The sequence below is a fragment of the Mirounga leonina genome, unplaced genomic scaffold (genome assembly GCF_011800145.1).
Source record: "Mirounga leonina isolate KUSES-001 unplaced genomic scaffold, KU_Mleo_1.0 Mir_357, whole genome shotgun sequence".
In the NCBI taxonomy this organism is placed as follows: domain Eukaryota; kingdom Metazoa; phylum Chordata; class Mammalia; order Carnivora; family Phocidae; genus Mirounga; species Mirounga leonina.
The window spans coordinates 12,964,337-12,987,020 of record NW_023270702.1 but is presented as its reverse complement, the minus strand read 5'-3'; the positions used below and the strand labels follow the sequence as shown (position 1 = coordinate 12,987,020).

Below are 22,684 nucleotides of genomic sequence, written 5' to 3'. Positions count from 1 at the left end.
TATCCAAGAGAATGAAAACTTATGTCCATACAAAAACCTGCATATGGATGTTTACTGCAGCTTTATCCGTAACTGCTAAAAACTTGGAAGCAACCAAGACGTCCTTCAGTAGGTAAGTGAATAAATAAACTGTGGTACCTACAGACAATGAAGTATTTTTCAGCACTAAAATGAAATGAGCTGCTGAACTATGGAAAGACATAGAGGAACTTTAAATGCATAATACTAAGTCAAAGGCATCAATCTGAAAAGGCTACATACTATATGATTCCAACTATATGACATTCTGGAAAAGACAAAACTACAGACAGTCAAAAAGCTCAGTGATTGCCAGAGACTGGGTGAGGAGGGACGAATAGGTGGAGCACAGAGAATTTTTAGGGCAGTGAAACTACTCTGCATGATACTGTCATGATGAATACGTATCATTATACACTTGTCCAAACCCAAAGACCGTGCAACACCAAGAATGAACTGTGCTGTAAATTATGGACTCTGTGTAATTATAATGTATCAGTGTAGGTTCATCAATTGTAACAAACATACTACACTGGTGGGGAATGTTGACAGGGAGAGAAGCTATACATGGGTAGGGGCAGGGCATCTATGGGAAATCTCTGTACCTTCTACTCAATTTTGCAGTGACTATAAAGCAGCTCTAAAAAAATTAAGTCCCTTAAACAACCTCATAATTTTTTTCTCTTCCCTTCTCTCTCATTTTTCTATCAATTTACTTCAATGGTTAATCCCTTATTTTATGAATCAGTAAATACTATCAATATTCTTGGGTCTTATCTCATCGTAACCCCTCATATAAATGTGTATGAACAAGCCTCTGTCTAGCAACCATCAAAATTTGTAGACACCAAACATTCTTTCTTTCTTTTCTTTCTAATTAACATTATACTATGAAAAATTTATAGACCTATTATTTTAGAAATGACTAAAATAACTTTCTCACCACTTGCATGAATTAGAACCTAGGATTATGTCATATAGGACAGTCACCAGACCAAAATTTAATACAATCCAATTCAAGTATTGCTTTGTTTGTGGAAATAAAAACAAAGTGAGATTGAGCAAAGAGGGACAGATATCTTAGATGGTTGGAGGAATGAGAAGGAATAAATTAATAATAATGTATTTTAAGATAACATTATCTATGAAGATAGCAATTCCACCAACAGTAGGCCTTGTGTGGTTCTTTGTCACCAATTGAGTATCGGTTGACAAAGATTCATTGCAAATTATTAATTCAAACTTCATCCTTAGCCTTTCGAAAGGCTATTTATTTTAGGTATTAAATTTGGATTTTGCCTGTCAGGTTTTTGAACATAGCAACATCAAAAGCTTAGCAGAATTTCTCCACAGAAATTACTCTAAGATTAACAACAATAATTAAAGTGTCACAAAAAGCAAGCCTTCACTTTTAAGGTGAGACTATCGTTTTGGTGATATTTTCTAGGATAGGTCTTTGAGTTGAACAAAATCCAGCAATGCAGGTGTCCCTATCTGGCTCAGGCTGTGGAGCATGCGACTCTTGATCTCAAGAGTCATGAGCCTGAGCCCCATGTTGGGGCTTAGAGATTACTTAAAAAAAAATCTAGCAATACATGACCCATACATTTGTTTTACTTTAACACTATTTTTAAAAAATATTCTATTTACTTTGGATGGCAGCTAATATCTACTGGAGCAAACAACTATAACTTTATTCTTGAAAAATATTACACAAGTGGGAACCTGAGGAATGTTTCTCTTCTAAGAAAAATTCTTAGGAATTTTTCTCTTCTAATATCTCTTTACATGAAAATTATCCATCTATGAGATGATAATAGTGAAAGGGAAAATGCACGAAAGGTCACACAAAAGTCAAGTCAACACTTTGTGTTTCATGCCTCCAATAAAGCATCCATTATCTCCATTCCAATTCAATGTTTACCTGTAATCCAGTTTTCCTCCCACCAACCATTTCTGGGAAACAACACTAGGCAACCAAGGGAAACTAAGTCTACATGTGTCAGGTACTTACAATTTACCTTGTGTATTTTGACAACCAAATTACTTTTCTTATTTTGTGGATAAAGAAGTTGAGGTTCAGAGAAATTAAGTAACTTGCCCAATAACCTAAAACTAGTAATAAGTGAAATCACAATTAAAACACAAGTCTGCCTTGTGTTAAAGTCTGTGCCCAGTCGGTACCAGGAGGCCTCCGTAGGTCAGTTCCAACAAAGATGGTTTCTGAAAGTGAAAGTCAAGGAACCATAAACAAAGAAAAGGTAAAGTGAAGGAATGGGAAAGATCACAGGGCACAGATTCATCATTCCAAATTACCTACAGACCGGCAAGGCTGCCTTTCCCGGGACCATTTTCTGAGCATGAGATCTCATTCTGACTCTTGGTTTCAACTGGGTGTCTAGGCATAATGGGGATATGAAAGTCCTTGTTAAACAAAAGAGCCAGGGACGCCAGAATGCCCCCAACATCAGATTTCGGGGTGGCGAGCTCTTCTAGTTCCTTGAATGGAGGGCATGGTTAATATACTATTTGGCCATGGTATTTAGAACAACACCTAACCTCAATAAATATTTGGTGACAGAATTGATGGACAGATGAAATGAGTGAAGGGAGTCTGATAAAGAGGGTGGCAGAGCTCCAGAGATTGCTATCCTTCATTTCCACCTGGGGTTTTCTTCCGCAGTTGGAACTGGCACTAGATGCCCAGCGGGCTATAAAACTTCACAGATTGCATGTAAGATCCTTTGGAGTTTCAGGGACTATGAGGTTTTATTCTGCATTCGCAGCACCTAATGGAGTACCTTGCACATGGCAGACACTCAACAGACATTGCTCAATAAGTGAATGAATGAATGAATCAAAGATACAGGTATGAAGAGGATTGGGCATTTTCTAAGGATGAATAAATGTTCTCAGCCGAGATCCTCATCAGATTAGAAAAGATCTGAGAGACCTAGAAATCCTCAGTGCACGTCGGATGGAAGCTAGAAAACTCCTCTGTGGTTTAAGAGCTATCTAAGAATGACCGTTGAACCTGAGCATGGATGCGCTGATGACAGACAACCTTTAAAACTGGGTGAAACTGCAAAATGGAAAAGAGAATTCATTACTCAAACAAGCAGCTGGTGGGAGGGAATAACTTTCCAATAAGTAGAGAACATTTAGCATGAACCAAAAATCAGAATGATCTAAAATGTTAGCCTCAGTGGTTGGGGTTGGGGTTAGGGTTAGGGTTAGGGTTAGGTTATGGTTCTTGCTCCCTGTCAAAAGAGATGAGTTTTAAAATGGGAGAATGCATACTGCCTCATACATGGTGACCATCAATAAATTATGGAAATGACCGCAAAAGACAGGAAAAGAGAGATGGAGGGGTGGGGGAGGGGGGGAGAAAAACAGGTGACTGCCCCTCAAAATCTGCCTAGTCTGGGTTTTCCTTACTATTCGTTTCAAGAAGTTTTAGTCCTGACTGTCCCAAAGGGTCTTGCTGTAAGGCACTGGTCTTACCCAGGAAGCATTTCCATAGCACAGATCCAGAAAAACTACAGTGGGACATTCTTAGGACCCTCGGAGGAAAAGCTCTTAGTGGACCCTGTTCCTTATCCTTAGGTTCTAATGCCAAACTTTCCAGGTGCCTGTCATTTCCATAGCACTTCCAAATGTTATTTAATGTGATTAGAAGTTTAATATCTGTTTTCCTACCAGATTTATGTTCCTTGAGGACACAAGACCGTTTTGCTAAATCCTGTGTTCCCAGGAGCTAATGCAGTCTCTGGATTTAGGAAAGTGCCCAACACATATTTGCTAAATAAACAAATAAATGACCTAAAAGTTTCTAAGTCTTATTTTAATGATAAAAGCATTTGTGATGTTTTTAAGTGAATAAAGCAAGTACCACATGTCATTCTAAATCTATACTGTTTGTATCCGATTGGAAAATTGGTTGTAAGAAATCTGGCAGAGTTTTAAAACATAGTAATATTAATCTGATAGAGGGATATATGAGGTTACATATTTTGGCCTGTAACTCTAAAGGTTCTTTTAGCCCACACTTCATTTCGCAAATGAATTAACTGGGCTTATCTCCATGAGATATTTCTGAATCCCTTAACCTAAGTACAAACACAATTATCTGAAGCCTGTTGTGAACTGCATCATTTTGGGTCCTGCGGTTTACATGATAGCTAAGGCCTATTGTTAGTGACAGTACTTATAAAAGGTGCTATGCATTTCTGTCCTTGATTACACCAAGAATATATAACACATGGACCCAATTATATTTTGTGTCAGTGTAACAGAGAGACGGCCTCAGCATCTACAACACTAAACGGCCCCAGAGGGCTATGCTATACTCTTCCTATGGTTATTTTAGAAGGGTCTCCTTTTTCTGTCAAGTTATTAAATTGTCACTTTTCAGTTTTCAGCATGCCTATCTCAAAAATTTATTTGCTCTTTTAATCTCCAATGGGCTTGAGAATAAAATATCCAAGGTGTTTCTTTCTTTTTTTTTTTAATTTTATTTTTTAGCAATCTCTACACCCAATGCGGGGCTCGAACCCTCAACCCAGACATCAAGAGTCACATGACTGAGACAGCTAGGTGCCCCCAGGCAACTCTTCACCTTGGTTTCTTGCCTCTCAAGATCTTCAGAAGATGAACTTCAGTCCCCAACTTCATAAAATAAGGAAATTGGCTCAAAATATTCCAAAATATTCCACACATTCTCAAATAGTGTGATTTTATGTCATTTATACATCTGTCATTTAAAAGCGAGTATTAAAAAATAATAATAATAAAAAAATAAAAAATAAAAAAAAATAAAAGCGAGTATTAAGCTTTCCAAAGTTACTTTTCTTGAAAGCATGAATTAAAAATAAATCTAGGGGCGCCTGACTGGTTCAGTTGGTAAAAGGCACTACTCTGGATCTTGGGGTGGTGAGTTCCAGCCCCACATTAGGTGCAGAGATTACTTTTTTAAAAAGTGTATTTTAAATGTGTGGGCAGAGCTTGTTATTTATCAATATTCTGAAGTTACTTTGCAAAGCAAAAAAATTATTTTGTAAAGTGAATTAATTTTATTTAAAAAAAGAAAAAGTGGCCCAAGAGGAGAGGGGTCCTGGCGCCTGGCCTCGCGTTGGGTGGCCACCAGCTCTGCCAGAACACTGGATGACATTTTCCCAAGCTGTTTCATAATAGACATAATGGAGAGAGAAACTGGACATAATGAGAGAGAAATTAACTCGGGGTGGAGAAGACCTAAAGGTATCTATCAACCATTAGTCAGGTATAACAAACTTTCGTTCCTGGACATCTGGGCATTTATTTTGGCTTCTCAAATGTCTTTTCGACTTGCTTTTTCAGCTCTTGGTTGTCATCCAGATAAATGAGACTGCCAGAAAAAAGCCTGTCTGTAATTGGAGTTAGCAGAAAAAATGGCACCCAAACTCAGATCTCCACTAAATGTTCTCTTAAAAATGCAACGCATCGGGCGCCTGGGTGGCTCAGTTGGTTAAGCGACTGCCTTCGGCTCAGGTCATGATCCTGGAGTCCCTGGATCGAGTCCCGCATCGGGCTCCCTGCTCGGCAGGGAGTCTGCTTCTCCCTCTGACCCTCCTCCCTCTCATGCTCTCTGTCTCTCATTCTCTCTGTCTCAAATAAATAAATAAAATCTTTAAAAAAAAAAAAAAATGCAGCGCATCTTAGGTAAATGATACATCTTTTAAAATTCATAATGTATAGTCCCCACATAATACTTCAATAAGCCTCTATTTTATATCATGCTCTATAATTTATAGATCCCTACAAATATTATTTAAACTGATCTTCAGTGAACACTTTTTATATAGACAAAAATCTTCTCCTTTTATAAATAAGAAAACTGCACCTGAGAAACTCCTGTGGGCAGGCCTCGTGATGACAAAGCTAGTAAGGGGCAGACATGGGACTCACGCTCCAGTCTCTGGAATCCCAGGACACTTGCGCTACGCAGGGACACGGGTGTGATCACATGAGTCAGCAGAGCAGAGGTAGAGTCTACAAAGGCTACAAAGGCTACTAACAACCATGACACTACTAGAAGCGTGCCCTTGTTGAATTTCAGATGATCACGACCTCAGGACTTCCCCAAACGCGTAGTTCTCAATGAGGAAACATTTTCAACAAAATCTGTGCCATTTAAACACTCACAATGCATTTAAATATTTTCTGCACACCTTAGCTTCTCACCATAGTATTATGACTTGTCTGGCCTATTGAATCCCCAAACCAGAGAAGGGAAAGTCCAGTCTACAAGAGGGTTAAGCATGCCTTGTATGAGCACCATGTCAGGCCTGGTAACAGTCCTGTTACCTCTGAACTCACAATGACTGTGGGATCAAGTTCTGGAAAAGCTAAAAGTGCTGCATTTTCTCCTCCCTAGAAACAGTCTGAACCCTTCAGAGCATAATCACCCGGATGAGTGAGCAATAGGACCTGATATGAAGGATACCCAGAGCGTGCTCCTCATCCTCCAGACCCATTTGCCTCTGCCTTTTACTAACCAGACTAATAACGCTACTGGTATTGATTCTTCTGACTTATGTCTTACTGTCACTAGACCTCCGATTTCAGTATAAAATATTCACTACTCCTAGAAAGGTAATACTTTAAATTGCTGTCGGCCATTAACACAGCACTAAACATATTTCTCAGACCTGATCTTCGCTTCAGCTCACTGAATCGGCTATTTAGGAACAAGGTGGTTTTAATAAAAGAAAAGGAGACGGGGATTTTGAAACATAAGGCAGTCTGAGCCACAGTAAGGTTGACTGAGGTGCTACAGAGGGGTTCCTGGCACCGGGGTTCAGATTAGGCGTAAAAACAAAGCACAGGGGAGGAGAGCAGAAGAAAGTTTCTGTGTGTTGGGGGGCGGGGAGGGGGGGCAGTCAGGCTGGTCGGGGGTGGCTGCTGAAAGGGAGCAGAAAGAGGAAAGTGAAGAACAGAAAGAGAAATCGAAAGGCCGCATGTAAACTTGACAGTTTTTACTAAGGCTGGCCATATTTCAGAGAGATCATGGATCTTGATGAAAGGATGATATTGCTAAATTATTCCTAGCAGGTTAAAACATTTTGTTAAAGATTGCCTGCTTTACATACTAGACACAAATGCTTATTAATGAAACCAGTAATGTGCAAAGATTATTTATTTATGTTTTTCAAACAAAAATGGTATTGTATCAACTCCACTGGGTACGCTTTGTCCAGTTCGATGTTCTAATTAGCAATTCTTAGCATGATTAAATGCTAAACACACAGCTGTGTGAGGCTTCAGCTGGTAGTAACCAGTAGCGCCTAATACTGACTTTTTAAAAGAGAAAAACAAAAGTACTCAAATACTGGATACAAAACTTTTGAGGCCTATTCAGCTGAAAGAAGAAAAGTTAGCAATATAAACAGCAATTATACATAACATGTCAATAAAGCTAATAGCTCTGTAGTATTCGTCAACTGTTGAAAGGCTCTTTCGACTAAAAGAAAATAAGCCTGGCCTAAGTCACTTACTAGTCAAGCTCACGTTATTACATAAATATTACATATGGAGCTCCATTAAATCATCCTAATTTTAAAAAAAACACTTTATTACTAAGCAAGTCTAGAGAGATAAACTAAACTATCTACATTCAAACATTATTATAGGAAACCCATAAACTTTTTGAAAAAATGAACTCTTCTGCATTCACCTGAAAAAAAAAAGTTGTGCATCATCTAGTACATAAATAACTTCACTCTCCACCTCACCCTCTTCCTGAAAACACCTAACACTTCTAAATAGCTAAAAATGATGGAGATTTTTCTATCTTCATAACAGAAAAGTGACCCAAATTACATGTGTCTGTATAAATTTCTACCCTTTAAATGGTAAAAATCCTGTAAACAGATCTCATTTGAAGTTTCATTTGTGAAGCAAATTACCCAAGGCTTAACTGAAATAACTGTAAGTTCAAAAAAACAAAACAAAACAAAAAACCAAATGCATTGTTTGGTAGGCATAGTAATAAAAAACAGGTTACTATTAAATGCCTCAGATGATTGGTTATTCTCAATTTTACGTATTTCTAACCAAGCCAAATTTTTATCCTCTGAGCTTTGGCAGCACAGGGGGCGAGTTCCTTTTTTTTTTTTTTTTTACTACTCTAAGACTCAACTAAGTATGAACTTTACCAAAATGAAATCCAATTTGCAAAGGCTTTAAGCATTTTCCTGTAATTTCAATTTTTGCCTTTCAGAAGAAACACATTTTGCAAAATCTACTCACAGATTATCTATCATAAAAAGCTGAAAGAATATTTCAAGTGAGAAGAAATCAAATTCTGTATATGGCTTAAAATTCTCTTTAAGATTACAGTTCAAGAAAAAAATAATTGTTCAACAGAAGAGGTAATTCAACTATATTCTCTGAAAAAAAGCATTTTCTGTATTGTATAAAATAAAACCAAACGATGGTTTGAATTTTTAATCATAAATTTTTATAAGTCAAAAACTACTTATCTTAATACTGTTTCTAATTATTGCTATGATTTACTAGAAAATCAAAGTTTCACTACCTATAAACTGTAAAAATCCTTTTCTACAGCTCTCCCCGTCCATCCCCTGTGAGCTTCCCCCTTCATGAACTATTTCTGAGACCACAGCTACACAGAGAGGTCTGCTTGACTTTGGTTCTGTCAACATAACTGAACCCGAAATCAAAATGTTTCAAGAATACAAACTGTATTGTAATGTATGTATTGTAACGTACGGTGCTCAAAATGTTCTCTTTCACACCATCACTGAAGCAGAAGAAACTTACAAACTAACCCAGTCCCCACCCACTGACCTGACCACAATTTAGGAATAAAGAAACGGGCCCAGAAAGATAAAGTGATCTTCCCAAGAACCTCGCTGGAGACGTTGGATGTGTGTATCCTGCCGGTTCCTAGTGAGTGCTCTTTCAACTTTACCAGTGGGCTGACGCAGATGTAAGAGGATGTTGAAGGAGAGCCTAAATTTAGTGTTCTGTTGCTCTTTCTCTACTCAGCAAACCACCAAAATTGTCCAGTGACCTAGGACCACCTGTGTATGTCCCCAACTAAAACCTAATTCAGCAGTAGTGATAACTGGTGGACTGTCCCTTCTTGAAACACTTATTTCTTAGATTCTAAAACACCACTTTTTCCTGAATATTCTTCACTTCTTAGGTCATGACTTCCCAGAGTTCTTGAAGACTTGTCTCCCTTTACACAGCCTCTACATGGTTGTGTGTGCTTGGCTCAAACCAAAGTCCTCCTTTGTTTCCACACCTCTTTGTAAGTAACTTCATTTATTCCCACTGCTTTAGTTCAGTCTTTTGGTAGATAACCCCCACATCTGAATACCCAGCCCTGACCTTTCCTATCAGCTCTATGCTCATATCTGCAAAGGTCAATTTGACATTTGTACTCATAGATCCCCTGTTTCTCAAATTCAATATGCCCAAACTGAGCGGTGCCTTTTCTCTTAACAACCCACTCATCTGTCAGGCTTTCCCATTAAGGAAATGTCTTCTGCTAGTTACTTAAGCAGGAAACCTGCTGTTTTTTTAAGAATTCCCTTCACCCAACTCCACTCCAGTTAAATCCACCTCCCAAATATACTTGGAATCATCCCTTTCACCAGCCCACCTCTCTCCTGAGTGAAGGCAACATTCACTCAGCTGGTGCTCCTGTCTTCTCTCTCCCCTTCTAACAGAATTTCCCCACAAAGCAACCAGAGCAATTCTTTCTAAAAGCAGATGCAAGCATATTTAAACTCAATGAATAAAACCCAAATCCCTTAGAGCGTATAAGGCCTTCTGTGAGATGATCTCTGCTCAGTGGTCAACAAGTCCCTGAGCCACTCTGCCCTAGCCCCTTGCCTCCAGCTCTTCAGCCTCACTAAACTTTCTCAGGTCTTCCAAATGTACCTTGGGCTGCTGTGTTCATTGACAGGAATGTTCTCCTTGCATGGCTGGCTCCAACTTCTCGTAAGGCCCTACTTTATCTCCTGAGAAGACTCCTTCTTCTCTATCAATGCACCCTGGTGGGTTTCCTTCACAACACATTCGTGCTGAAATTATGGATCTTATTCATTTATTTACATCTTTATTAATCACTTACAGTCTAAGTGGCACAGAGAAACTGAGACTTGCACTTAATATCGCTAGCCCAGGGCCTGGTACATATTAGGCTGCCGATAAACACGCGCTGGATGCATAACAAAATAGCTATCTATCCCTTTCATGAATGGCCATCCGTCTGTGGTATGCAAAGCTTCTCACTGCCCCACCCATGAAAGAGTTCTACAAGGACTCTGCAGTGAAAAAGACAGTGTCAAGCTGGCTTTGCTCCTCATGATGGCCTAGATGTCTAGAAGAGAGAAAACCTAAAATGATCAGAAAGAAATTGATTCTCATGCAAAATATATTACATAATATAGTTAGAATTCAGAGATCACACAGCTTGTCTGCAAAGTACGGTTGGTCCTCGGACCAGCAGCAGCATCACCTGGGCACTTGTCGCAAATCAGTATGCCCATCCCAGACCCACTAACTGGCCCTACAACCCATGTTTTAACAAGAATGTCAAGGCCTTCTCATCTAAACAATACTGAGGAGAGTAAATACAAGTGGGGCAAGATACAGAGACATAGAAAGAAGTCAAGATAAAGACTGGGGTTGGTTGCTGAGTCTGCATTCTAGATCTCAGAAGAAAACCTTCAATTTATTTTTATCTTATTCCTTACATTTCCAGGTCATCTCATCTAACAGGGTTAGTTTACAGGGTCTGAGTGTGGAGGGGAATGTGAGGAGAGTCTCTGGCTAGAAGGCGGGCAGCCATTTATCTGCCCTAAGCTCCTTGAGGAATGGAGAGCACAGAGGCAGGAAAACGGACAGGGGTAGAGCGTGCAGAACAGGGGCTAGAGTCCCAGCTCCTCCATGTAAAAGACTGAAACACCGCAGACAAGATCACTGAGCCTAAAGAAGCCAGCGTTCCCAAGGACCATGAAGCTACCCCATAACTCTCACCTTTGAGAAAGATACCTACCTGTCTGCTTCTGCTAATTTCTTACCGGTCAGATGGGCTAATGCCCACACATCTCACTCGTCATCTTCCTTCTATTTCCGTGGGAAAGAGGATGAGAGAGAGGATGAAAGAAAGAGAAATAAAAATCCCCAAGACAGAAGTAGAAGGACCAAGTGCCAACTCCTAAAATAAGTAGAGCGGAAGCCATAGAGACTTCCTCTGCATGCCTCCTTCGCCCTTGAAACCATTCTATTCGCCATGTGGAAAACAGCAAGGGAGAGTGATTCAGGAATTAGAGCTCATCTTACTTTTTTATTTATTTGCCAGAGAGAGACATAGCGAGAGAAGGAACACAAGCAGGTGAAACTGGAGCGGGAGAAGCAGGCTTCCCGCGGAGCAGGGAGCCCGATGCAGGGCTCGATCCCAGGACCCTGGGATCATGACCCGAGCCGAAGGCAGACGCTTAATGACTGAGCCACGCAGGTGCCCCTAGAGCTCATCTTAAATGACAAGAGTTACTAAAACAATAATAAAGGCAAGAACTGCCCCCACCGGCTATTGCCATGGCTCTCCTCTACCAGCCCCTCCGAGGTAAGCACTGCCATCCTCACTTAAGTGAGGCCGACGCGGCCGACGCCCTCATCCAAGAGTCCTATTAAGGCCAAGATTAAAAGTCAAGACCATTTGGCTGAAAAAGCCCATGTTTTCCCACTTCACTACTTCTGCCACGAGCTCCTGGAAAGTTGGTATAAAAAAATTCCATAAACAAAACTATGAATTAGGTAGTTTGTCTCCAGTGACACTGACTTCAGAAGCTCCAGGCTCTCCATCAAAATCTGCACTCAGGAGTCGGTCTGGCAAACTCAACTGACAGTAGAGATTTTAATTTCAAAAATAAAACTGTTTGGTTTAGAATGAGAGCATTTGTGATAAATATCGTACCAAAAACCTAGTACCAGCAGCAGTTAATGACGAAAATTATAATTCGTAAAGATGATCGGTTAAAAATATTTCCCCTGACATGGCCAGTGTTTGAATTAATATCTAAACGAACAGTTCTGTAGGGCATCCTAAAGCTTAAATACGTAATAGCAGAGGGAGGAGAGTGTTTAAAAATCGTATCAGACTCTGCAACTCCAATTATATTTGGGTCTCCTATCATATCAGGGAATCTCTGTAAACCCAAAATGCTTCCAGAAGCAACTGATAAGCTTTTTAAAACTACAGAGCTGCTCAGAAAATTATCCTATCAGTGAGGTGAACAGTAAGTTATTGATGGTTTTAACAGGGCCCAATTTACTTCCTGGACAGATTCATTTAGCAAGGTGATCTGGTTTCTCACCACAAAATAAAGACAAAATATATGATCAAACTATAAAACTTTTGCAAGAAATATCTGCAACAACATTTTACGTGAATGAGTTCCCATAGCGAATCTATCATTTCTGCCCAGCTACCATGTTGTAGTAACTATTTAAGCTCAGAATTAGTAATTGGAATGAAATCATTAGTCTCTTCCAAACATTAGAGTTATCAATTTTCTGATCCCCACATAGCTACCAACAGCACAGAAGTACTATGTAGAAGAAGACATTTTACAAAGTTCTTTGTGAGTGATTGGTATTCAAAATAAGGAACCAGCTATGAAGGATATATATTTTGATTAAATGACACTTATTTAAAAGCAGACATTTTGATCAACATGGTACAATGGTTATAATCCCATCTCTAGCTTTATATTTCATGATAACATAATTTATAGGTTACACAGTATTAAAATGGCCTTAATTTTCCACATCTGCTATAATCCTGGATCAAGTCTATTAGCCCCAGCGACTCTGGTCCCATTTCTCAGCCTCGACACTTCACTCATGATTGGGGAAGTCCGCTTTCCATTACCATATGTAATAGTAAGCAATGGCTTCCAGGCGAATCAATAAAAACTGAAAATAGAAAGCCATTGTTTTGCTCCTCAGAGTTATTCTTCTCATAACCTGATCAGCTCACAAGTAGTTAATCTAATGAATCTGTTGCTCAATGTCTCATTCTCCCTAAAACCCTTCTCTGTGAGGGAGTTCTGGCAATAACAAAAGGACAAACAGTGAGTATTGCAAGACCCTGTCCTTGGCCTCATGCTTTTTCTTATCTCTGTTGATCTCTTATCTGTATCTTTCCCCAGGACTGTTTCCCTAAATTAAAAATGTCCCCACAACTGGTGAAATATAGTTGCCCTTTATACTCCTAGCCTGGCAATAAAGCACCCCTGAAGTATACCAAATGAGTACCTCATCATCCCAGAACATTTTTCATGACAGCAACAGCTGAACTGATTTACGCTACTAACCCTGGTCGTGTGCATACTGGGGACACAGTAGAGACCATTCAGTTCACCAACTGAGTAACGTATGATGATCTTTTGTCAATATCAGTAACATTATGTATAACTTAGCCTGGAATGCTGGGTTGCTTAGTGGCTGGGATGGTATGTGGACATAAATTTAAAATAATCTGAACCTCTTAAGGTAGGCTAAAGCACCTTGGCTTGTTCTTGCCTCTACTTGGATTGTCTAATTATGTTCATTCTGTTGTACCCATTATCCATTTATCCAGTTCAAATAAGAAATAAGGGTATGCCTAACTCCATAGTGATCTCTTTGTCTCCTGTCAGGATCACTGAGTTGGCCAGTAATTTGCAGATTTCTAGATTCCATCTCAATCCTACTAAACTAAAATCTGGAGTTTAGCCTGAAAATCTGCATTTGTTTACAAACTGTGCAGTCAAGTCTTAGATACACTAAAGATCTGAGAAACTATCTTCAAGAGAATTTGTCTTAGAATGCTTGGCATCTGACTACTGGCTGCTTGATTAATATTTGTGTAATATGAAATAAAACCACACATTAAGTCATTAAAAAAAAATAAGCAGATAATGGCCATAATATTAACACTGTTGTACTAGCTGAAACCTATTTTTTTTTTTTTTTGGCAACTATTTCTATTTGATGCAGTTCATTTAATCTTAAACACTCATTGAATTCCTACCATTCTCCAGATACTCAGGGTACAAAGATGACTAAGTAGAGGATCCACCCTTTGAGGCATCCACACTCTAGTTAGGGAGAGAGCCATGTGAAAAACCAATAGTTAAAGTACAATCTATTAAGTGCAAAAATAATTCGGGGCTGTAGAAGCAGAAAAGTGGGAGAGATCAGCTGCCTGGCAGGGTCAGGTCATTTCAGTCAATGAGAAATCATTTAAAAATTATCACCTGCAATACGTTAATTTTAAAAATGAATAGACTCCTTAAGTAAATGTACTCTTCTTTGGTTGTACTATTATTCCCCTCCTCCCCAATAAAACTGCTAAAAGCTAGAATGGCTCTCTGTTAGATATTATTTCATTCACATTTAATACTTAAAGGACCTAGTCAAATAGGGACCTGTTTACAGACCTCCTTCCTGGCAGAGGCAAAAGTTCTTTTTTAAAGAAATGTATATTCACGTTCTCTGCCGCCCTTCAATAATAGAGCAGATGTGATCCAATCCAGACCTCTTCTCCTTCATTGACACATTTTAAGGACTCACACTCTAGGCAGTCAGGTAGTAAACAGTATGATAAGGTAGGCACATTGCTAACATGCATTTTAAAATGATTGTATTACTAAGGCACACAACTGCTTCACTTTATGCCAAGACAAATACTTTGTAATCAAAAGCATTTGGATTCTGGCTGATTGCTATTACTAAATTTCTAAAGCATAAGTAAGAGTATGCATGATTTAAAATTTGACTCTCACCTTAAATCCTCATAATCCTTGAGATATCAAAGAAAGAACTGAGAAATATTTGTCTCTGAAGTTTTGTATACACTATAAATGTGTAAATGAGTGATATGAGTAACAAGAGATGTGGGCATCTTGACAAAATATCCAATCACAGCAAAATAATCCACATTTTACTTGGCTATGCCACAAACTAGCTTAATGGCCTTGGATGAGACATCCAAACTCTCTGAATCTCCTAAGTGACAAATGAATGGCCTATTCTCTGTATTTTGAGGTGGGGGGTGGGATAAACTAAATTAATAGAACTGAACTAGATGCTCTCTGAGTTTCTCTGAGCTCAAACATTATGAAAGCTCCTAAAAAGTGTCTTTTAGAAATTTTCTGTACCCTTTCATCCCAGGTTTTGAAATGAAATCCCACTGCCAAATCATTTCCAGACATCTGGAAAACCTAATCCATTTCCAGTGTAAGATACCAAGGCAGTTAACAATTAAGCTGTTATTAGTGAATCATGTGTTCTAAACGGTCACTTGCTAGGCCCTATTATTTTAGTGTCACAACCATGACCTGTAAATAATACAGGCATTTGAGAAACTAACTTGTAGAACCCTGAGGTACAGTTTATCGTATCAGACAAATCTACTAGAGAAATCCCAGTAGGAACACATGTGTTCCTAAGCATATAAAGCCTCACCAGAGTAAGAAATATCTGAAAGGGTAAGACACCTCATCCTTCAAAATACTCCCTGGTGAAAAACTTAGTAAATGGCATACTGAAAGAAAATGGCCCTTCACACTTATGGCCTAAGATATTTTCAAAGAACAGACTTATCTAGGTCTACATATAAAACATGTGCACATGCCATATTTGTATGTATCTGTGTGTGTGTGATCTCACCAGCACAGCCAAAGTGGTCATTGTAAATAAAAAGCACATTTTCAAAAGAATTATTACAAAAAGCCAAAAGAGGGAAAAAAGAACAGGGAAGCCCACAAGGTAAGTTAAGCCAGTATCAAACTAGAAATTATGCATGGGGCGCCTGGGTGGCTCAGCTGGTTAAGCGACTGACTGCCTTTGGCTCAGGTCATGATCCTGGAGTCCCGGGATCGAGTCCTGCATTGGGCTCCCTGCTCAGCAGGAAGCCTGCTTCTCCCTCTGACCCTCCTCTCCCCTCTATCTCTCATTCTCTCCCTCTCAAATAAATAAATAAAATCTTAAAAAAAAAAAAAAACTAGAAATTATGCAAATCAGAAAACATTTTGGGTAATAATCTTACATAAGGTTCCAAAACCACTCAAAAGATGCTTTAAAAGTAAAATAAAATAGTGAAACTAACAGGCAGAGGGACCCATGGGGGAAAAGATAAGCATGGGTTATAGGGAAAAAAGAAGCATTCTCACATGCTATGTATCTTAATGAAGGGTAGAGGATAGAAAAATATATATAAAAAATATTATTCTGTGTATTAATATATAAAATATTATTCTGTGTATTATTATGCTATGTATTAAGTTGCTGCAACTCAAGACAAATGTACAGGGACTGAAGATTCATCAGAACATTCCTTTTATCATCCATTCCTTCTTCAATCCGGTGGCTAAAGAAGGGAGACAGCCCCCAAACAGAAACAAAAGGAGCAAGGCAGAAGGGCAGGGTTCTGGTTGGGAAAAAATGAAGACCTGGAGGAACGGGGCTGATCTGTGTAACATTCTGAATGACTCAGAGTAAAGACAGACTTGCTTATCAATGAGTCTTTTAGAAGCTCCTTCTCAATCTGATTTTCCCTACCTTTAGGAAAGGGAGTTAATACAACACACGGTGACTCTGGCAGAGAATATTTAAGGATTTGAAATGGCTTGGCTAAATTCAGGAATGGCTGAGAAAGGCTGAGATTAGTTCCTATCCTTTACACTTGACATCAGAGAGAGCTATGCCCTCAGCCTCCGCTGGCATCAGAGGTATGAAATGCTCGGGTGGTGTGGGCCGCAAATCTGGCAAGCTCTATTTCTTCATCTTATGTGAAATATATCAAGGTATTATTTATTGAAAGTACTTCCAAAGGATTAGAAAAACCTACAGACTACATCTTCCAATCACATTATTTCTCCATGAGAAAATTCTGCCCAGTGATTGTCCTTATCAGATGCCTAAACGAAAAAAATCTGGATTTGCTCTTCAACAAGGCTCTGGCAAATTTTTTGATATGTAGTGACCAGAGATTTAGCAGAGTTGTTGTGTGTCTTTTCAGATTTTCAAAAGTAGAAAGAGTTTCAATAAAGAGCAAAATCATAGAACAACTTGTTGCTTCCAGGTAAATGCCATCAGATGTTGAGAGTAAACCCAGAGAGCCAGCCTGAGATAAGAAAACCCTACGACGACAGATATCAAGTTTGGCTCCTGTGAGTTTGAGTTGCCAAACACAAAACAAACTAGGATGGAGAAGAGAACACAAGGGATTCACTGACAGCTCAATCAGAAAAAGAACTGAGGTTTGACTTAGGAGACAGGGTTTTGTTCAAGTGCAATCAATTCCATCTTTGAAATGAAATCGCAATGGGGCAGGATTTCTTTAAAACAGTTACAGTTGCTTACTAAAAATTAGTTGGCTCCCGAGTTTGATAGAAGTGACTACCTCATTTTCATTGTTGGACATAAGCTTTCTAGTGGCTATGACTGCTGAAAGAAGAACCTCTCTTCACATGGTTTCGGTTTATTTGACTTGACTGAACCTGATCTAGACATGGAGACCGGTCGGTGATTGTGCTATCTGGGAGAAAATAGAGCGAGCTCTGTGTTTCATTAAAAGCAAAACCACTGGGCGCCTGGGTGGCTCAGTTGGTTAAGCGACTGCCTTCGGCTCGGGTCATGATCCTGGGGTTCCTGGATCGAGTCCCGCATCGGGCTCCCTGCTCAGCAGGGAGTCTGCTTCGTCCTCTGACCCTATCCCCTCTCAGGTGTTCTCTCTCTCTCATTCTCTCTCTCTCAAATAAATAAATAAAATCTAAAAAAAAAAAAAATCCCTGTAGGCTCTTAAAATAAGAGCAACTTTAAGAAATAAAAAGGAAAGGGCGCCTGGGTGGCTTAGTTGGTTAGGCGGCTGCCTCCGGCTCAGGTCATGATCCTGGAGTCCCGGGATCGAGTCCCGCATCGGGCTCCCTGCTCAGCAGGGAGTCTGCTTCTCCCTCTGACCCTCCTCCCTCTCATGCTCTCTCTCTCTCATTCTCTCTCTCAAATAAATAAATAAAATCTTTAAAAAGAAAAAAACTTTTATACACACACACACACAAGCCCCTTCCTTTGAGTGACTGTCATCATATTGAAATATGATAATGTCGGGCGCCTGGGTGGCTCAGTTGGTTAAGCGACTGCCTTCGGCTCAGGTCATGATCCCGGAGTCCCGGGATCGAGTCCCACATCAGGCTCCCTGCTCAGCAGGGAGTCTGCTTCTCCCTCTGACCCTCCCCTGTCTCATGTGCTCTCTCTCATTCTCTCTCTCTCAAATAAATAAATAAAATCTTTAAAAAAAAAAAAAAAAAAGCAAAACCACTTACGCTCATTAAAGCAAGCTAACTACACTCTCCTCCCATACTACAGTTATTACTTAATCAAAAGTCTATTTCCCAGCCCGTCCATTGACCATACGGCAGAATGGCCTCTCAGCATCGTAGAAATGCTCCATCAAAGCCGGAACGTGCTCCAAGGGAACGGAGCATCCTCAAGGGAAGGGACCTCAGAGTAGGCTCTACCTTTTAAGAGCAGCACTTGTTAGCCAACAATAACCAATCCCATCTCTTCCAAAAATCAAAGCTGATAAATTGACCTTCATATTTAGAAAAGATTACCAAGGAGTTCAGCAAACCTTACTTCTGGTAGCGGGCTGGCCGGTTTGGTGAGGATTCCTCCTACGTACACAACATTAGGCAGAGTGGGTCTCGGAAACTCCAGTGCCACATCTGTACACAGCATCCACAGACTGGACCCGTGGACCAAGTCGTACATGGACTTCTCTGGCAGCAGGTTGTACTTCTGCATTATCCTTTCATACTTGGGAAGAACCAGAAAGCTGACCCCTAATCTGGAAATGAGGTAAACGCCGGTATTTTTCATCCTTTGCAGCAGGTTCATGTGGTCTGTGAGGAGTGAGTTAAACTCTGGGACGTAAGCTAATGGGGCAGGAGCGCCCACTTCCGCAGGATACCAGAGGCCAGTTGAAAATACAGCATATTTAACCCCTAAAAGATGGGCTATCACAAATCCACACATGTCATTAGGGTCCACCAGCAGCAGGTCAAACTTTTCCTTCTTCAAACCCTGAATCAAGGCACGGTTGCCAACCATCATATCACAGTTCTTGGTATAGTGATCCAGTATGTCAAACAGTTCGATGGCTGTCAATCTCCCAGAGAAAATATTCCGCATTTTGGACTGCAGGAAAGCATCCGAGGTGGTACTGTTAAAAATCCCTGGGTAGCGCTGGAGGCTGTAATGATTAGATGGCGCGATGTCTCTGCCTTCGGAGAGAAGAAACACTGTGCGGTGGCCTCTCTCGTGCAAGGCTGAGGCTAGTGTCTTGAAAATGTACATATGGCTTTCGAACATAATTGGCGGCACGATGATGATTTTGGCAGCCTTCGCCATCCCAACAGCACTCCACAGGAGCATGAAATACGGAGTGTAAGACTTCATAGCTGAAACGAGAACCAGAAAACTACTTAAAACAAAGTACAATCCTTAGCATTCAAAACAATCACAGAGGCTTTTTTTCCAAGTAGCTCATGATCCAATACTTAGTCGGTGTAAAAATATCCTGATATTTGTTCTAATTACCTATTTTTGAAAGACTAAATTGTTTAGAGTATCGAACTGACATGACAGCAAAGTGGACAGAAACTGAAATATATTTAAAAGGTGTCCATTTCAGAGCACACACTGCATCAATAATAAAGAACTAGATTTTTTTTTTTTTGAGAACTAGATTCTTGAAAATCTGAAATAAAACTTCTGTAACATGGAATGTCCAAAGATCTCTCTTCTTTGCATAATCGCTATGAGGTATCTATGAAACATGTTTATCTTTTAATTGAACATCAACGTTAATCCCAGGAAGAAGAGCCAAGATTTTTTATTTCTGGGTGCATTAGCATGTATATCTCCTTTTAAATCATTTTATCACAGCAGTTACATTTCCAATTAAGACCAAAGCATACCAAAGAAAGGTTACATTTTAAAAAATAAAAGATAATCCTTTCAGGTAACGGTTCTATAGAAAAGACATTTTTCTACAGGAAAAATTACCTTTAATGTGAATTTCCCCTTTACCTAAATACCCTTATATACCCTGGCAGTCTCTATTTATGTAATCTCTATCAATTTGCCAATTCATTTCAGGGCATTACATGAGAAACTTTTAATAGAAAAATTCGAGAGAGTTAACCGGATCTTTGTAAATGCTTATGGAAGAAGTGATGATGAATGACTATATCCCAGACCACACTTCCTTTGTGTTGTATCTGTAACTCAGGTGCAAAGGGCAAGTTAGATGAAGGCTGTACACGTGACACCTATCACTTCTCCTATCCTTTCATGGTAGGAGATTAGGTACAACAGTTAAGAGTTGTCCTCTGTCACTTTTTAGAAAGACGTGCCCTGGGGTGCCTGGGTGGCTCAGATGGTTAAGCGTCTGCCTTCAGCTCAGGTCATGATCCCAGGGTTCTGGGATCAAGTCCTGCATCGGGCTCCCTGCTAGGCAGGGAGCCTGCTTCTCCCTCTGCCTCTGCCTCTCTCTCTCTCTCTGACTTTCATGAATGAATGAATAAATAAATAAATAAATAAATAAATAAATAAATAAATAAATAAATAAAAAGAAAAGAAATACGTGCCCTACCTGTGGGGGCTATATAATGTGCCAACTCCCCCTACCCTACTCAGTATAGTTTTTACTTAGATTCTAAATTAGCCTCCAAGTAGCGAAAACATCTAAACAATAACTACTCATGCAAACTGGATCTTTTTACCTGAAGGAACAACTTAAAATAGGTTTATATGCACATTACCGAATCAATACCCATTTTTACTCATTATCACATATTAGCCACCCTACTCGTACGAATTCCCACCATCTAAACGCAGTTTTAGCAACTACACCTTCTCCACATTCAACTACTGCAAGCAACCTAAAAAAACAAAAAAGAAATCAACAGCAGGCAAATGATAGATTCTTCCATTATCAAGATTAAACTATGAAATGCGTTATATTTCCAGATGCCTTTTCCCTGTCTCAATCCAAGGAAATATTCAAACTTTTCTAGATGAGCTGACACTATACCATTAAGAATAAACAGAAGTAAAGCACATTATAAGCATGTATAGCCTATGTTAAATGTTGTTTGAATTAAATGAGGGCTTTAAAAAAATAAATTTGGAGAAAACACTATTTCTATAGCAATCAAGTAAGTTTATTCTATAATTACAAGGTCAACAAAGAAAAAAATTAAATAGCCAATCTTGGAGGAAATTTTCCAGGCCTTTATTCTACTGTACTATCTCTCTATTGTGTCTCTCTGGTGCAGCCTTCCAATTCCAAGGACTTAAAAATTAGGGATTCTCAGTAGACCTGTTCTTAATTCTAGGGATGAGATTTATGCAAATACAGTTATTGCAGAAGCTAGAGTCTGCTGCTGTGATTACTACTACCTGTCACTGTTTGCATGCCCACAAAGACAGACCGGTTGATGGACCAGTTGCAGGAACTGCTCCGCCCACTGTGTTTTGCATCTGGCTGAGCACTGAATGCACAGTCCATTCAGCTACAGTTAAAACCACTGCTTTATCTATCATAAGTAACTAAGACACAAAACCAATAGTCGGGAAACAAATCCTTTCACTGAGTTTTTTATTCTATTCTTCGTTTTTTATTTTAGTATTTTATTTCAGTAGTTACTACGAAGTAAAAAAAAAAAATCACAAAAAATGGTTGGTTTGTTTTTTTTTTTTTAAGATTTTATTTATTTATTTTGAGAGAGAGATACACAGCGAGAGAGGGAACACAAGCAGGGGGAGTGGGAGAGGGAGAAGCAGGCTCCCCGCAGAGCAGGGAGCCCAATGTGGGACTCGATCCCAGGACCCTGGGATCATGACCTGAGCCGAAGGCAGTCGCTCAACCAACTGAGCCACCCAGGCGCCCAAAATGGTTGTTTTTTTAATGCACAACTGCTTATGTTCAAGAAGAGCACTGTGCAATAGAACTTTCTGTGAATATGAAAATGTTCGATATCTCCACTATCCAATATTGAGCAGCTGAACTGTAGTTGGTGTGACCGAGGAACTGAATTTTAAATTTTAACATGCGGCTAAGTTAATTTAGTACCAGTAGTTACAGTAATAATATAAGGTCAGAGAAAGTGCATACATTCTGTATATATAGATTCCAAAAGTAACTATGCAAACATACCAATATCTGTGTGACAAAATAACTTCTAAAAATAATGTTTACTAGATCTTCATGAAAAAATACTGATTACCAACAAAGAAGCATCATTTGTTTTTTTTTCGATGTCTTGACAATTTTATTTTTTCAATGTTTTATTGTTATGTTAATCACCATACATTACATCATTAGTTTTTGATGTAGTGTTCCATGATTCATTGTTTGCGTATAACACCCAGTGCTCCATGCAGAACGTGCCCTCTTTAATACCCATCACCAGGCTAACCCATCCTCCCAACCCCCTCCCCTCTAGAACCCTCAGTTTCTTTTTCAGAGTCCATCGTCTATCATGGTTCGTCTCCCCCTCCGATTTCCCCCAATCATTCTTCCCCTCCTGCTATT

At 39.4% G+C, this 22,684-nt stretch overlaps 1 protein-coding gene across 2 annotated transcripts in view; it reads right to left on the bottom strand.

The window, feature by feature from the left end:
* UGT8 (UDP glycosyltransferase 8) overlaps positions 1-22,684 on the bottom strand; it is a 124,820-nt gene that overhangs the window by 33,432 nt on the left and 68,704 nt on the right. For both annotated transcript variants that reach the window (XM_035030326.1, XM_035030327.1), the window contains one exon: positions 18,721-19,544. In XM_035030326.1, coding sequence (XP_034886217.1) covers positions 18,721-19,544 — 824 coding nt within the window. The remainder of the gene's footprint in view (positions 1-18,720; positions 19,545-22,684) is intronic.